The sequence below is a fragment of the Petromyzon marinus genome, chromosome 50, assembly GCF_048934315.1.
Source record: "Petromyzon marinus isolate PM22_M1 ecotype Great Lakes invasive population chromosome 50, UKy_Petmar_22M1.pri1.0, whole genome shotgun sequence".
Taxonomy (NCBI): Eukaryota; Metazoa; Chordata; class Hyperoartia; order Petromyzontiformes; family Petromyzontidae; genus Petromyzon; species Petromyzon marinus.
This window is the reverse complement of record NC_133716.1, coordinates 7,820,263-7,838,088: the sequence shown is the minus strand read 5'-3', so window position 1 is coordinate 7,838,088 and position 17,826 is coordinate 7,820,263. Positions and strand designations below refer to the sequence as shown.

The following is a 17,826-nucleotide window of genomic DNA, read 5'->3' as shown; positions in this document are numbered from 1 at the left end:
GAGTGATGTAACCTGCACTCGTACATCTCGGACTGATGGTGCAAGTAAATATCGATAATCTGTATGTCGTTTTATACGGGAAATCTGGACTTAAGCCGTTGTTAAGGCTTTCCAACTATGGTTGAAATCATTAATGCATTAGAGCTGTCTGTCCGTCCGTCTGTTGGCAACATGGGGGTCACAATAACCGCCATTTTTCAATATGAGCACAACTTTAGAGTTGTGTTGCTGTTTGGGGACTTTGAAAACCGGCGTTGATATTCTTGATTTTGATATTCACGCTGTTCTCCAGGAACGCATTTCCCCCGCAAACATGAACGGGTTTTGCCGTGCTCACGGAGACGATGGCACGTTTTAAAACATTACATGATGCACATTTGCACATGGTTTCATTTCTCACTCGAACATTTCTGCTCGGCTGGCTTAGAGTAGGGATTGTCGGCAAACGGCACTACCACTCGAGCCAATAAGAATGATATATTCCTACAATCCTATAATGGAAGAAATGTGAGATGGATGTGGCACGTCAAAATAATTTTCAGAAAAAACATTTCAGACTGTCTCGGCTGAAATTCTGCACATTGTGTGTGGCGTGATCACTCTCTCTGTTTAACCTGAACAGCATATCTCTGGCTCCTGCAAACACACTCGTCGTGCCTTTTGTATATAAAATAACAACTGCATTTAAATGTATTCAGCAATAAAGCTGTGCTCCGTAAGCGTGCGACTCATCCTCAGTCGGCACACAGCACGGGCTCCCAGTGGTGACCAACGTATGCCGGATTTAACTCGGGGGTGGTCAAAGATTTGGCAGAAGACGGCATCGACTCACTTAGAGCAGGTGCCAGACTAATGCCGCCTTGAAATTAAGCCTCCGCTAGCCTGCTTATGCAATGAGACTCTTCTTGATAACAGATGTTGAGGGTTTTTTTTTTCTGACAAGTCACCTTTGCCTCACATCAAGATTAAAATTTGCACGTTGGTGCCAATAAATGTGTTCAATATTGTACTATTAAAGAATATGTTATACGATTAAAGGAATTATAGTATGGCCTAGACCTGCAGTCATTTGATCATTTTAACACTTTCCAACCAAGGTCGAATGTGTCAACGCTTAATCAGTATCCGTGTGTCTATATAATCTTGTGTTGCCATTTGGGACTTGGCGTTTAGAAAACTGGCCAAACTGACTAAAGGATTGCTGAGAACTTGACTATAAATACCATCGTTAAAAGAAGTGCTGTGTGCTCACCATTGCACCATGACAGCCTGCACGCAAATGTCAATGCCCCGTTGAAAATCAGCCCTAACATTGAGACTTTCCCGTCTAAAAAGTTGGCTTAATTTTAAAACGTAGCTTTTTGCGGCCAAAACTAAGATTCACGTCGGGTTTTTTTTTATTCAGCAACGTAGTGAATTAATGCCAATGTTGGCATTATTTTAAATTATTAACAGGCGGCAGTCGTATCATCAGTTGGCATTGTTCTTATTAGCAGGACTAAGCACGCGAACTTTAGCTGTGGTACTTCACTTCGTCAACACTTAAGAAATGTGAAGCCTGCGTAGGCCGCGTGCGGGTCACAACACCTGGTGCTGTGAGGCAATGCGACTCCCACGACTAAAACTGGCCAAGATAGGAAGACAATTACCCTGGCGTGTTTACACGCCCGTGTCTTAAACACAAGCACTGCCGGTGTCCATTACAGCAATGGAGCTGCGGTGAATCTCGGGCCTCCGGACTGCACGAGGCACAACGGAAAGAGCTGATCGATAGTGCTGGCTATGAGTCATGACAATGGGGTTTTAATAACTACTCCACAAAGGGAGACTGTTTGCACACACTGTGACCTTTTGACACGGCCGAATGCTAATGACAAAGATCCCCCACCACCGCCACCACCCTGCATAGCCTTAACAGACTTCTCTGGCTGTTATCGAGCACCTATGAAGGCCGGCACGGTACATGAGTGGCCAAAGCCCCACGTCCGGCCACCTTCGTCTCTCCAGTGGCGATGTTTACACACCGCATTCATAACTACTGCACTAATTTGATGCTGAATCAACCTAGGGGAGGCCCAGGACCGGTTCAGAAAATCATCACTGGTGTTGGTGGTTGACGTGGGCTGGAATTAAGCGATTCGTAGCACTGCTCGTTTATTGCTACACGAGACAATGCACACCTTGAACGAGTGTGGAGTACACAAGCATCTGCAGTCGATTTAGCCTTCCTATATATATGGCTATCGTGGTGGTGCTGCATTAAAGTGCTTAGCGTGCTGAGCTTTGAGCTGCTCAGTGTTTATTCTCAGCCACGGCGAACAGCAATGGCATTAGGTTGGGCCCTTTCTCTTCGCACTCGACATAAACCAACAACATCACTATTGTAACAAAAGATAGACATACTCTATGGAATGTTCTCGAAATAGCGGGCTAATTCAGGGATGGGGTGGCCCGGTAAATCCGTGTTCTTAACGAAATCCCATTATTTCCACGAAGCGCCAGATTTAGCCCACTTATAACTTTGTGTACAGGATGCTGAGCGGTGGACCCTGGTAGGGGCAAATTCAGATTGACCTTTGGAATACGGTGGCAGGCGGGCCCTTCCCATTGGCAAAAGCTGTAGGCCAGTCAGGTTCCAACTGATTGGCTGAGTGGAGCAGCCAATCAAGATGACTGAATGGCAGCTGGAGGTACTCCCTGCTATTTGCTGGGTCCTCCTTGTCACTTGAAATGTCATTCATATTGCTGTTTAGCTTCCATGTAAAACAATAGCTAAACAACAGCAACATTCGCCCGTGAAATTAGCAAAAATCACAAGAAGATTATGAAATGCACAATAAAGCCTGGACAGTGTGGAAGCACGACACGTATTAATTTGCTTTGCTTTGTGCGCTGTTCATTTTTTTCAGATTCAAAAGTGGTGCCATGGAAGTGATGTTACTTGCTGTGATGCCACAATTTTGGATACATTTGAAAAGGAAACAATAGATATCGTTCATCTAAAATATCGCATCTTGACCTCATCTTTTCAGATGAATCCAGAAACTGGGAACACATGCCTAATAGCCACCAATTTAACCGGAATGATTCTCGGAGACAATTGCGAGCGGGACACAACTGTCAAATAAACCTCTCCTCTCCTCGGCCAAAAACACAAAGCCAATGGCCACTATAGCCATTCAATTAGTGTAAATATTAAGCCAGCAATTGCCATTTATCCGGCAATTAAAAACATCCTGCAGTTGCACTTATTAACGAGTTACGTACAGAGCTGGCACAACACATTTACAGCTGTCTGCCCCGTGAAAAGGGGGGGGGGGGGGAGGAGGTTCCTCAAGAGACAGAGCTGATGGCAGCTTTGGGCCAATTATCCTTTGCTAGTACTGTACTGTTCGAGTATTATCTATTGCATACTGTATATATTGCACGGCGCAGCTCATGGTTTAAAATAAGCTATGACAGGGCAAGGTCCTCTGCAACGCGGTGATGTGGAGGTGCAACACCATGAACCCTGTTATTCGTGGGATAATCTGCGAATTCACACCACTTCTCCGTGGGGGAAAAAAAATGTGGCGGATAATAGGAAGCATAGGGCCGTGGATAACAGGAGTTTGTATGGACCCTACAGCCCCCAAAGGTTAATTGTAGGAATTAGCTCATGTAGTGTTCTAGAGGTGGAGAACGTTTTTTCCTCTCGTCCTCACATCTAGCTCAGATTCAGATCCACAAATTGGCCTTCGCAAATGTGTTTTCTAACGAACCGTTTGTGTGTATGTACGTAGGTGTGAGGAACGTGTTCTCGATGTTTTTTTTAATTAACATGAACAAAACGAACGTCGGGCCGAATCGTTTAGGAATATTTCATCACAGGCCAGGAGTTAACTTAATGTATCACGTCCATGTTTATTGTGATCGAAGTAACGTCGTCACGTGATGTAATTGTGACAATGTGATGCCACGTTTGATCACATTAAAATATAAAAATGTCTGCATTTAAATCGTTGTTTTATGGATAGTACTTCATTTAAAATAAATGATCAATTTAAAAAAAGTGTGTAAACAACTAAATTCAGTGCATATCCAATAACGGTTATTAAAATGTAATCCATTCAAATCTAAAATCCCCAAATTAGAACTGAAAATCTGATATCGAAAAATATGGAAACGGATTCTGAATATATATTTATATTGTGTTTTATGTCATAAAAGTCATTGATTAACAATGGAATCCTTGACAATTCTTAACAGGGTATTCAATTGAAATGTTTGGCTCTTGCCTCAATGAGCGGAGGAAACCAGGGTACTCCGGATGAATAAAAAGGCACACATTTTTTTACGTGGAACATATTTGTTTTAAAAAAATCTGGTGCTTTTGTGAACATATACGACGGGTAAGGGTCTAGTTAGAAATATAACGGAGGATTACAAAAATGTCGAGATCGTAATGGAGGTTTCCCTCGCTTCACGCGGTAGGTGGATTGCGAAAGGATGGGCGCACAAAGCGAAAAGGGCACGAGACAGCTGCCTGCCGAGTAGCGCGCATACAGTGCGCACACAGCGGTGTCACACTTTCCAGCCGCATAGCCTGCATGCGAGCGAAATCAAACCGCATGTGATCGCGAATTTTTTTTTTAGGTAGAAATATATTAGCCGCATGGATTTGGCGAAATCGCACAAACCCGAACCGGCACAAAGCGAGGGAAACTGGTATATCACCTGGCAGGTGTATGCATGTACGTACGTATCTTTGATAATATGCATGTCTATACATTGTATTGTGTCTATAGAGACTTTGCTATTATAATGATGAGGAGGAATGTAACAAACCATCAATTAAAATTGATTCCTATGCTCATGATACATACACCAAACTGTGCGCATAGAAAGGTGTAGGTGCAGCCCTGCAATTGCTTGCTCACACCACTGCTGGCAGAAAGGCCTCCAACTACAGGTAGCTTACGAGGGCCCCAGCAGACGATGCCTGGCTTAATCCGGCCAGGCGACTTGGAAGAGGTAGGATTACCCACGCTTTACCCCACCACATGTGGCATGGCAATCGACTACCTGTGGTGTAACCCATTTATACTGCTGGGTTGGACGGAGGTGAGGTGGGCTGGGATTTAAGAAACTTGCACCGTTGTTGCAACAACTGGCCAGAGAAAATACTTGAATTGGACTAACCATTACACAATGGCAGCATCCCATTGAATTGTGGTGATAACAGTTGCTATTGGGTTTATTTCAGACAGTTTGTGCTCTGGTGAAACATTCAGGGAAGTGACGTAAATAAAGTAACTACATTCTGTTTCGAGACTTTTTTTTGTCATTGGTCTCTTGGGCTCCTATAATTACATTGATGTTTAGAAAGTCTGCTGATGAGACCCAGATTGTCAAAACCGGTCTAGAGATAGTTTGTTTGAACAAATCTAGCCAGTAAATCTGCACCTCCGATTGGCACGTTTGGCTACGTACCGTGCGAAAGAAGCTTAACATACATTCGTACAGAGAAGCGGATAGAGAACATTGTTTTTGTCACTTTTATGTGGATACACAAAACGGAAGTCGATTCATCATTTATTATTTACGTACGTTGTGTACGTTTCATTTAGGCTAATGGAGCGATACGAAACTGTACACGTGAACAAACAAAAGAAAGCGATGCAAATGAGACGGTAAATAAAAAAAAACGTGTCCAAATAAAAACAACCGATTCCAGAATCAAACGTCGACCCCACGAACAGTAACAATTAGTCACATCGCTGGGGACGGTCAATCATTACACCGCAACTGAATTTCAGAATCACACGGACTCCACCTTTGTCTGGTAATAATTCCGAATCAGAATATCATTATTTTTACGGGAAGAATGCGGAGATACGGTGCTCTTTTGCACTCCAGTGCCACGTGTTTTTCGTCCCCACACACGCCGGTCCTTTTTTTGCCCGAGCCAGTCGCTCGCAGAAGCTGCGATGGACACGGCACATCTGCTAAGCAGACCGTACAATGAATCACAACCAATTACTCGCCTTCATCCTGCCGTTCTTCACTGCGCACGCCACGCTGCGATTGAGCACACTTGTAATGCATCCACACCAATTAAACTGAAATACGTTACCGCGATGCTTTGTAAGCGTTCCTGTTCTCGGAGGTTGAGAATCACGCTGTTGTTATTTAATGCCACTTGTTTTTACAATAATTAATTACGCCTGGGGCTTAAATGTCAAACGTGCACCAATGGCATGTGAAAATAAATCTTCAAAAAATATCCAGCCTTTCAACAAATAATATGAACAAATAGAAGCGAATACTGGAATAATTAATGATCATATCTTAAAGCCTTTTGTCGCTCAGCAACAGCATAAATCCCGCAACAACCCAACAACCCAATGACCTATGAAGCTCTTCCTCACAGATGTCCATGACTCGATGAAGGCCTCAACACACCATGTCGCTTGTGTCGGTTGTTTGACCATACTTCACCAGGACTGGTCCAGATGTTACTAACTACTGATGTTAACGGTGGCTGGAACAGACCACAAACCAGCAGCTTCTGAACTTTAATTTGCCGTAAAGAATATAATAACCGTTGTTTATGAAGGAAATCCACACCGAGTCTCACTATTTTTAAGCAGAGTCCACTTGGGATGTTTGGTCAATGCAGTTAAGGGGCGTTTGGCATGTGGGAAGAAAACATAAATACCTGGAGATAACTCATGATTGTCAAGCGACCAACAATCTCATGGTGCATGTATGTATGTTTGTTGATCTTCATTTGCAAACGTATGTAGCCAACCGTACTAATCAGAGGTGCGGGGGAAGGACAATAAACTAAACACAAAAATCAGTTCTAAATGAATGAGTTTTCAATCTAGATTTAAAAGTGCATTGCTGTAGTGGCTTCATCTGAAAGCGATGCGATGACCATCTTTGTTCGATGGCGAGCCAATAGACGCTGTGAAGATGCCCGGAGTTTGTGTGATGATTCATGCTCCTTGACGAGATCAGCAAGCTATTGTGGTTCATTTGCGGCAAGCACTCTGCGTGTAATGAGTGCGAGGAGGTGCGCAACGAGTGAAGCAAATGGGAAAGTGTAAACCGTACTGGGTAGAAGCAAAATAAGAAAGCCACTTGATATGCCCGCCCACACTGTGGTGCGTCACGACAACCCACGTACATCTCACGTGTGCACTCTTACCCGGTGACCACCACCACGAAGTCCATGATGTTCCAGCCGTTGTGGAGGTACGAGCCTTTGTGGAACACGAAGCCCAGAGCGATGATCTTAATGCCGGCTTCGAAGCAGAAGATGGCAATGAAGTATGGTTCCGTTTCGTCCTATGAAAAATGAAAGAAAAAATACAAACATTCCCCGCATAGCCTTAGCAGACTGTTGGGGCAAGTACTGTTAGCGAACACCTATTAAGGCCAGTATGGCACACGGGGGGGGGGGGGGGAGGGTGGACAGCATAATGCAAGGTCGTCTATGTCTCACCAGTGGCAATGTTTACACATCACACCAGATACTTATTTGAGGCTTAGTCAACCTAGTGGAGATAAAAAAAAAATCGTCATTGGTGGTGGCCGTGAGAGGGAATCGATCTCGTGTTGCCGGGTTTGTAGCACAGTGCGCCGACCACGACACTACCGCTCCCCGGCCTCTGCACACGCAAGCGCACATACACACGTGTAGACATCCAAGGAGCTTGGGAAGGCTTGGTGGCTTCGAGGTCAGAGTGCTGAGTTGGCACCGCCAAGAAGCTGGATTCAAATCTAAACTCCAGCCACCCGTATTTAAACCGGATTCTCAAGTGTGGCCAGCAGATCGTCTCAGCCCAGCCATTAATAAATACACTAAACACCATGACATTAGGTTTGTTTGTTTGTGTGTTTGGTTGATTTTTCAATTAGTTTGTCTGATTCCAGCTTTGAGAAAAAAAATAGTTTGATTAACAAGCTGTAAACTTCCTCCAAAGGAAATGTAAATGATGTGCCCCGAGTGTGGAAAGGAAGCCCATTGAGAACCTGGGTTTGAATCCGGATTTCATCAGCCTTTGGCTAAATCAGATTATCAAGTGCAGTGAGATGATGGTCTTAGCTCAGCCTCCAATGATTGCACAATTTTTTGTTAACAATCTATCATATTCAATTTGGTTTTGTACTTGATTTAGCGAAAATAAAGCTCCGAGGAATACACACATTTGGTTTGAATGTCAGAAGGCAAAGATTCTAAATGATAGGGCTCTTTGGAAAATGCGTCCCATGCTGTGTAACTCTCTTCCACGAGACATTATCTGTGCGATTTCCAAATGGAGTCTTAGTGTCATGATGCCATGAGGGCAATCACACAACTGGAATATATGTATAACTATAACGTGCAAAAATGTAAACAGGCGCTATACGCACAAACACACACGTGGATACGGTACGAACATGCACGACTCCCTACTCAACACACAAATGCATGAACACACGTAAAGACAACACGAATATGTGTACCAAATCCATGAAAAGGCGGACATGCAAACATTCGGTCACACGTGAACGCACAAACACACCGTGGGCTTAATGCCATGCCTCTTCGTTAATTAATATTTTCACTTTCACAGCCTGTACTGGCTGTTTAATGGTCGCATTTGTTTCTGACATCACCGCAAGTCTGTTTCACAGCACCCTGCCGGAACGCGTGGGTCGCCATAAATCATTCCCATTGTACCAAATAGCAATCTCCGTGCGCCGCATTGCACACTCATTTGCCCACGCTGCTTCGGCGCGGACACAGAAATAAAACGCGTTGCGTACAAATGCACAATCGGGAATTACATTTATAAACAAACAAAAAAATACGTGTGCAATGGACGTGATCTGTTGCCCATTCCGTTTCACCGGCACGTCCTCGGACTGACGTGAACGCTCCGTGGTGTGATAAACGTGTGCAGGCATCACCAAGGCACTGCCACTCCCAGTTATCAGGGCCAGGTCTACTGCAGGTGTTGGTGTATAGCCCATTGTGGGGGGGGGGCAGAGATACCCTAGAGCTTCCTCGTCGCTGTAAATGAGTGCACCCGCTGGTAATTAATAACAATAATTTAAATTTGTATGCCGCATTTCATCCATAGGTCCCAATGTGCCCCGTGTGTGGAAAACAGGAAATCAACAGAGCCAGGATCAATGGCCAGAACTCGCGGATGAATGACAATTTAAATCGGTGACTTTTCAAGACATACTTAAATATATCTAACGACTGTGATCGTCTCATTCGTGTGATGTCGTATGAGCAAACGCAACGCGTTCCAAGGCCTGGGTAGCTGCACCGGCCAAAAATCTCGATCACCCAGGGATTGATTGGCAGGCCGCGTATGATCGGGATAAAGCGTGGGGCAACCCTGCATCTTCCAATAAATCTGTCCATCCTGGAAGAGTAGGCCGAACGGCCTCTCTCTCTCTCGAGAGAGAGAGGGGTGCTCTAGAGCAGTGTCGTTAGCGGGCAATTGCAGGGGCTGCGCCTTGGCCGCCCCGTTCCAGCAGTGACCCCGTAACAGGACACCGTGAACAAGGCTTGTTGGTAACTTCAAAAAGCAAACGAATGAGCAAGCAGCACGCAAGAATAAAAATAACATTAATGAGCGAACAGCACATCATTAAACCGTGTTTTTCTTTTCTGTTATAAAACAGTGCTAATGATGCATGTGCTAGGTTTTTTGGTTTATTTACATGCTCGTCACTTTTATCAATGCATTCCTTTAATGTTATGTATGATACGTTATATGATGCGTGTGTGATGGGACATGAATAGAAGGTGGAGCAAACATTCCAACAAAATACATTTAGTTATTTGTTTCAATTCAGAACTGATATACATGTCATAGACGACGTTTCGGACAATGTCCCTTCTTTATAGCACATAAAGATATTATTAGATGTAATTTTGAATGTGTACGCACATCGCGGTGATTGTGTAAAGATCCTGTGTGAAAAAAGCAATACAATTATCTTGTTTTCCTTATTCAGGTGAATTGGAATATGCAGAAAGTGGATTCTGGAAAATAAAGTGTTTACACAGTCCTCCTTGCAATGTCCGGCAACTAACAGGTTTTTATATTTTACAAGACAGGGCCCCACTGAGTTATACAGCTCTTTTTTTAGGAGAAACCTGGCCACAAATTATAACTCAACGAAATGGATTATCACGTGGACATTTTTATCACCCAAATACTCTAAACGCGTGTTTTCTAAATGTGGAGTGAAAAACTGGAGGAGCCGGAGAAAAATGTACGTGACCACGGAGAGAACATGCAAACTTCAAATATACAGGCGTCAGGGTCGGGTTCGAACCTACGACCTCAATGGATACCAGGCGAGGGAGTTAGCATCTCACCACAGAGGCACCCCTGCCAACGTTCTTGGCCTGTGGTCATCCTTGCATACGAGCTGCTTAGCTTATTGGGCCTTGACAACTGAAATAAAGAGTCTGAGTTCAAACAAAGACTCCTCCACTAGAAGCCCATCCAAACGTTGTCACATATTTCCACGAAAAGCAGACTGGTGAGCATCAAACACTGTTGTATCAGGAAATACGTCCGCATCGCATTGAGTAAATTTCACCCGCACATGCCTGTGTGGCGTGATTATTAAACATCCAAGATGGGGTTTTTCCCTCCTCTCTCAAAGTGAAGCCACGAGCCAAAATATTATATCACAGATTATAGCCCGTGGGCTCAGACCAATAATGTTGCTGAGGCCACATGAGATGGCTTGCACTCGAATTTGCCAACGTCTTGAAATGTCCAATTACAACCGAATTATGCGACAACTTTTTAATTAATAAATATATTCGATCAGGCAATTATGTGCATACACACAAACTGGAATCACTAAATGTTGGCCACCCCCTGGTGATACCCAATTCTGTTCTGGCCTGTGTAGTAAATTTGAGACTCTTAATATTGAACTCTGCTATTCAGTTTTCTGACTTTAACGAGGTCGTTAAAAGCATTGTTTGTTTTTGTTACTTATCACAAGGAAGTTGATGGAAAGGCCAAGCCACAGAGAGAGACACAAAATACTACTGACCAAAAAATAGCTGCTACAATTGTCATGCATACATCTATTTACATGTATACATTTACTGTGTATATACCTGTAGCCTGCATGTATTTACTGTTTTATGTGGTATTTGTTTTCCCCTTCTTACTCCATTTGTGCCACCAGACAAAGTGTCCGTTTGGAATTCTTACAGAGCAATGCATCACCCCTTGTTCGAGAATGGCCCGTGGACGTTTCTATTACAGAACTACTTCTGAGAGCCTCCCTTGTGACTTCTTATCCACAGCGGGGAGCAGCAGCAACGTGCCACCGCGCTCTGCCGTAGAGATGTTCATCCCATTGAAATCAAACCAAATATTTTGATATTCTCAGAGCTGTTTATCCAAATTTAGTGAAGGACACGTTTATAATGGTTTTTTTTTGCGTGCAGTTGTTGGTGATTTGGTTATGAACTATAAACTCACGAAATGTGATAACTCAGTTAAATCATGGGTGGCTTCCTGGATTGGGCCCAGGGTCTCAGTCGTGTCAGCTCAGTGCTCTGACCGCTGAACCTCGCGGTCACTTGGGCAAAACGTACAGTTAAAGTATCTCCACGCAAAAAAAAGCACGGAGATTGCATTTGATTCTGTGGGCATCCATAAGCCAGAGGTGAAAATGTAGCATTCCCATTTTTTCCATAAGACAACTGTCGTTGACTCTTGACTTCTCACGAAGTGGAATGGAATTTTATTAACCACAGAGGGATGGGTAGGCAAAGTCAGCCCCAGACCAGGATCTGAACTCACAAACCCCCAATTGGTAACTCTAGCACTCTGAACAGCACCCCCGAGTTGGCTACAAATACATTCGTATCAGGCCTATGCCAAACATAATGCTTGTATGAGAATTGTGAAGTGCTAGTTTCTTGTGAGACCCCTGTGTTAAACATTTTAAGGATTTGCATTGCAAGCATTTCAAACCGCCTTGCGTCACATTTCACCTCTTCCGCTCCGCTGCCCTGCAGATTACCGAACAAGGGGACCTCATTGGCGAACTGTCCCCTGCATGGCAGGAGGTGTGCACATCACTGGCCTGCAAAATGGGTACGGTCTGCCAGTAGGTGGGCAAGTCTCGAGGTCCCACAGAGTAACGCGTTAGCATTTGGAGGCGACAGATCGAACGCGTTGCTTTCGTGCGCTTGGATACGTACCAGTTTTTTGGACATGGGTGTGCGGTCGTTGTTGGGAAGGTGCTGCTCCAGCGCCAGCACGATGCAATTCGCCAGGATCGTGGCCAGAATCATGTACTCGAAAGGAGTGAGACAACAAGTCAAGGGAAGGGCAGCAACACTGACGCTTAAAACGAAATCAAACACAAAATGCTTTTGCCACCAATGTACCACGAATACATCGCCGATCTCGTCTAGGAGCATAAACCGTCACGCGAACGCCGACAATCCCTGCAGCGGCAGCTTTCGGCTAACCGTGGAACAAAGACGGTGGTCACCGCGTCGCGCGCTTTCAGGTGCGCTTCTGCGGCCGTCTGGAACGCTCTTCCTTCCGATATTAGGAAGCCACCGGAGCTGTGCAATTTTCAATCTAGATTTAAAAAAAAACGCATTTGTTTGGAACGTCTTTTTGTGCCGGCTGCGTACGGCGTGAAAGAAGTCCAACGCACACACGCGCAACGATGAAAACGCTTCCCCTCTCTTGGCTCATGCGACTCGACTCGTTCATTGCATGTGGGTGACGATCAGTGACGCAGCTCGGCTTCTCGCAGTGGATATTGAAAAAAAAGACAGCTGGCTCACAGGACTGGCTTGCCACAGCCTCGGCAAGGCTTTGGATGTGCCAGTGAAAATGAAGTGCCATACGCAACCCTGTATGTATGCACGTTGAACTTCTTTCGCACCGTACGTAGCCAACCGTGCTAATCCGGAGGTACGGGGGAAGGTGGGGGTGGGTGGGGGGGGGGCGAAGGACAACAAACCAAACACAATAAATCAGCCTATGCAAGCAACGCACAGCAGTTGCGCAGTCTCGCCAGGCTCGCAGGTGCAATGGACGAGCACGGCTTAAGCCGGTTTTAGGACAGACCCAGTTCGATTGAATCTTTTGGAGCCTATTCGATCCAGGCGACTTATTGTTCCACCGAGCTGCACCTGTCCAGTTCCTGTGCGGGTTCCGTGTGACGCTAATCAAAGGCTCTGGATGCAACTTGGCCCCCCTCCTCCCTCTCCCCCTGTGCTCTTTACACAATGAATGGACAATGCGTGGAGGGCTGTGTGCTAAGGTGTCGTGTTTTGATTGCTTTGGGACGCGCATCTCTGCCACATAATTAAACGTGCTGGAATACATCTGCCGCGCTGTAAAGGATGCTTCATCTGATATATTCCCATCCAGTTTTGTTTTGTTGGCACAACTCATTAGGCTAAATGTTGTTTACAGCAGGATATTCAATAGTATCGCACAAATATGTATCTATTTTTTTAAAATATCGGTTTAAACATTTCAACTAGGCTCGTTTCTTAGCTACAATTGTCACGCGCATTGGTTTTCTATTGTTCGTTTTTCTATTTTTATTTGGAGAGAGAAAAAAACTGACTCTACAGGGGATTTTCAGTAATGAAAAGGGTACTCAACGAAAGGCGATGTAAGGAGATGTGTCAACGTATCACCCACCAGAAATTATATGCAATATATTAAATGTATGTGTATCGGTTTTAATAAAAACAATAAAATACATAACCTTTTTTATTATACGAACAAGGCCAATAACATTCGGACATTATTATCTTCACACCGCTTTTTTTTTCAGGAGTAAAAATAGTGTTTTCATTTTGGCCTGAATATTAACACGAATGCAGTAACATTTTATCGTACAAATGAACGTATATATGCAATCTATTTATGTGGGCAATATTCTTTATTTAATCAGCTGAGAATCCCTTGATGAGTCATCTTTTTTTGAAGGAGAATATCCTTGAACTATAATGACTAATTAAATAGGGCAGTTATTTTTGGTGTGGAATTGATTTTGTAAGTCAGCTGCTGATCATACTTAAAAATGCAGATTTTTATTTATTTATTTATTATTTGGACAAGTCTCCTCTTGCGAGTGACGCGACGTCATCTCTAACATCCGTCTTAGTCGATCGCGCATGCCGTTTCCCTCCACTGCTGGATGGAGGCCTACCTCTTGCTGTTGGTTGTCTCTGACCATACTTCACAAAACTGGTCAATGCGGCTTTGGGACGGGGGTGGGCAGGAGGACAGAACCAGTTCAGGTATCACTCATCGCTGTTAACAACCATGGATAGGAACTAAACTGAGGTTGACGGGCTTATAGCATAGCATGCTAACCGCTGCACCATTGCCCCCACCTCTACTGCCATCGACACATCTACTGGACTATTTATATCCGGTAACGTGTGTTGTGGTTGGGATGACAAACCGTAATAAAACATACATTTTTGTTAAATACCCAGTAAACATAATTTCCTAGCGCATTGAAATTGTATTTACAGAGTCGACTGGCAATTGATTTGATACGATTACAGTTGTCAAAGCGCAGACGCTAATATTAAATCAGGTGTTAATTCTATAATTGCAGTATTTGTAACGAGCGGCACACATCTCCCGGCGTTGTAATTTAGTTATATATAATTAGCATCTTCTGCATTGGTATACCAACGTCTGGTTGACAAGAGGCAGCAGCAGTAACAACAACAACAGCAGCAGCAGCTGGCCCGGTGCGCTGCATTATATACAGAGCCGCTTTAAAGTATGCATAAATGATGTCTGAATCCAGGGGCTTTCGCTGGCGCATTGCTATGCCGGTCGCATACATGCTCCAGTGCTTGTTTAATATTAAAAGCACAGATTTGAACCCGCCCTTTTCACCCTTACATTGTGACACGGTGTGGACAAGCTATCCCATACGTGTTGATATTATTCCGTAGACAAGTACACGGACACAAGACAAAGATCTCCCCGTATAGCCTGTAGCAGACTGTTGGTGCAAGTGCTGTTAGCGAGCACCTGTGAAAGTCCGCACGGCACGCGAGGAGGTTGGTGGCCAGCACCACGCCCGACCACCTTTGTCTCCCTAGTGGCAATGTTTTACACATTGTACCAGGTACTAATTTGAGGCTTAGTCGACCTAGAGGAAGCCCAGGACCTGTTCAGATACTCGTCACTGGTGTTGGCCGTGAGCGGCAATCGAACCCGGCTCGCCAGGTTCGTAGCGCAGCGTCGCGCTAACCACTACACTACCGCTCCCATGACCACACACACACACGGACACACACATACACGCGCGCTGGCATATACATAAACGTTCTACTGATTATACTGCCCTAGGTTTGGATATTTTTAAAATTCAGTCCAAAAAGGGAAAGTCAGCATATATTTTTTTGACTGCATATTCTCATGGATAGAAATTAAGAATGGGTGAACGTAATAATAGAGAATGGAAATTATTTTCGAACCGCTTCCGGTGTGTTTACATTGCACATCTCTCTCATAAGAAAAGCAACTTCTTGGGTATTAAAATAAAAAAAATAAAAAAAATGTCAAACCTGTAACAATTATGTACGTGTTATTAATGCACACCATATCACATCTGTAAAGAGAGAAGAGTGGTGTGGGTGGCGGGGAGCGGGGGGGCTGGGAGATGTTGAGGTTACTTTGTATTGATCTGGACATTGTAAGGGTCATGCTGCGCATGCGTCCACATATCCAGCAGCCACCCTCGTATCAATTATCGCTTTGAGCCGAGTTTTTCCATCGAGTTACCCAGGGCATAGACTGGCCCCTTGATCAACAATCCCATGTAATAGGTATAAAGAAGATGACCGCCCCCCCCCCCCATTGGGCTAAATATCAAGGTGTAATTTTCCTTCCCAGTGATTAAGAAATTCATTTTTAGTGTTTTGGTCAACCTGTTATATTTCACAACGTACCGATGAATCTGCAAGACAATTTAAATGCCATGTATGATACGGCTGGTGGAAAACGGCGTAATCCAGCAGTGGATTGATCGTAGATGATTATTATATATCTGCGGATGTTCTCGTATTAAAGACTCGCAATTCATGTCAGAATGGGGACTCATAAAGATGTAGTGACGGTTTGTTCAAGACGAAGTGATCCAGAATGCTATATGTTGTTGGAAACCTTCGTAATTAAAAATAACATTCGGTGTGATTTAACTGCCTTGTTTCAAAAGTTGGTATCTTGGTTATAAATATTACATGTGTATATCTGACATGCTATTTTGTCCACACATGTCCTATTTTAGGCAATGGGGATGTGTCTGAAATAAATGTGACAATAAAAGCCATGAGTTACTGAAATAAAAGATCACATATGAATGACCATAGATAAAGAATGTGGCAGCGTTCTATTGCAATACAAATTAAAGCGCGACAGCTCTCAATTCATTTATGATTCTGATCTGCTTGACTGGCTGGAAGAATAACATTGGGGAATGTATTTTTTGAAAACTTTTGCATTTGTTAAAACTAATGATAATTCATGTATCCCCTTCTGTTTCTACCCTGTTTCGTCAGTTATTTTGTGATAATAGCACAATAAATGTACTAAGCCATTTACAAAACAATTTTTATTTTTTTTAAACTATAGTGTGCATGACATTATTTAAAAATCAAACCTGAAATGAAGAGTATTTTTTTTTATAATAGAATCCAATTTCTCAAAAAATGTTTTAAAATATATTACCAGATGAGGCCCACTGAGCTATATAGCTCCTTTTCAGAAGCGACCTGGCCACAAATGATAGCTCAACATAGTGGCTTAGCATGCGGAAATTTATAGCAGCCAAATACTCTACGCGCATGTTGATTCTACAAGTAGAGGAAAAAACAGACGATCTGGTGAAAATCCATGCAACCACGGGGAGAACATGCAAACTCCAAATATAAAAGTGCCCGTTTCGGGAATGAATCCACAACCCCCTGTATACCAGGCGAGGGAGTTAACATCTTGCCACCGTTTACAGGCCCGATCGCTCCATGGCAGAAAGACTGCTCTTTTGTAATGGTACAGACATGTAACCTATGGCATGCTGTGTGATCTCAATTGCATGGGGCTCATCAGAGGTGGCAGTAAGGGAAGTTGAATCAGTGTGTCATATTACATGGGGAGTTCATAACTCTCATGTTCAGTGTGTTTACAGGGGGGGTGGAAACATAGTCTTTAAACCTTCCCCTATTATTTATGTCCCATCTTCTCCCACCATAATCTATGAGCGCGGGTCAGATATTTCACTTGTAGGTACCACCTGCGGTGGCAGACCTGAAGTGGTTCTAATTTCTTTACGTGACCAATAACAGTGAATGACGTGATAACCATTGGACACGAGTGGGGGTTATCAAATGATCCATACTTATTGCCCATGCAAATGCATCGATTACGACGAAAGTTGCGTTGCATCACGTGGTAACGATGTCTGCTATGGCCCACGGACTACCAACTGCCAAACCAGTTCAGCAGAAGAACAATACAGGGCACCTTGTTCAACTGAGCTGCGTCCCATATCTCCATAACATGAATCAGGCCCACTGACCTATATAGCCGTTTTTCAGAAGCCACCTGGCCACAAATGATAGCTCAACGAAATGGCTTATCACGTGGACACTTAGAGCAGTCAAACACTTTAAACGCGCGTTGATTCTAAATGTGGAGGGAAAGACCAGAGGGAACCGGAGGAAAATGCACGCGACCACAGGGAGAATAAGCAAACCCCAAATACACAGGTAACAGGGGTCGAGATCGAACC

General features: G+C 44.0%; 1 protein-coding gene across 12 annotated transcripts in view; it reads right to left on the bottom strand.

Annotated features, from left to right (window-relative positions):
* LOC103091713 (voltage-dependent P/Q-type calcium channel subunit alpha-1A) overlaps positions 1-17,826 on the bottom strand; it is a 187,684-nt gene that overhangs the window by 150,354 nt on the left and 19,504 nt on the right. For all 12 annotated transcript variants that reach the window (XR_012947186.1, XR_012947188.1, XR_012947187.1 and 9 more), the window contains exons 4-5: positions 12,236-12,342; positions 7,196-7,335 (exon numbers count right to left, since the gene is read on the bottom strand). Coding sequence is in view for 9 of the 12 variants with exons in the window: in XM_076074845.1 (XP_075930960.1) it covers positions 7,196-7,335; positions 12,236-12,342 (247 nt within the window). In the remaining 3 variants the exon portion in view is untranslated. The remainder of the gene's footprint in view (positions 1-7,195; positions 7,336-12,235; positions 12,343-17,826) is intronic.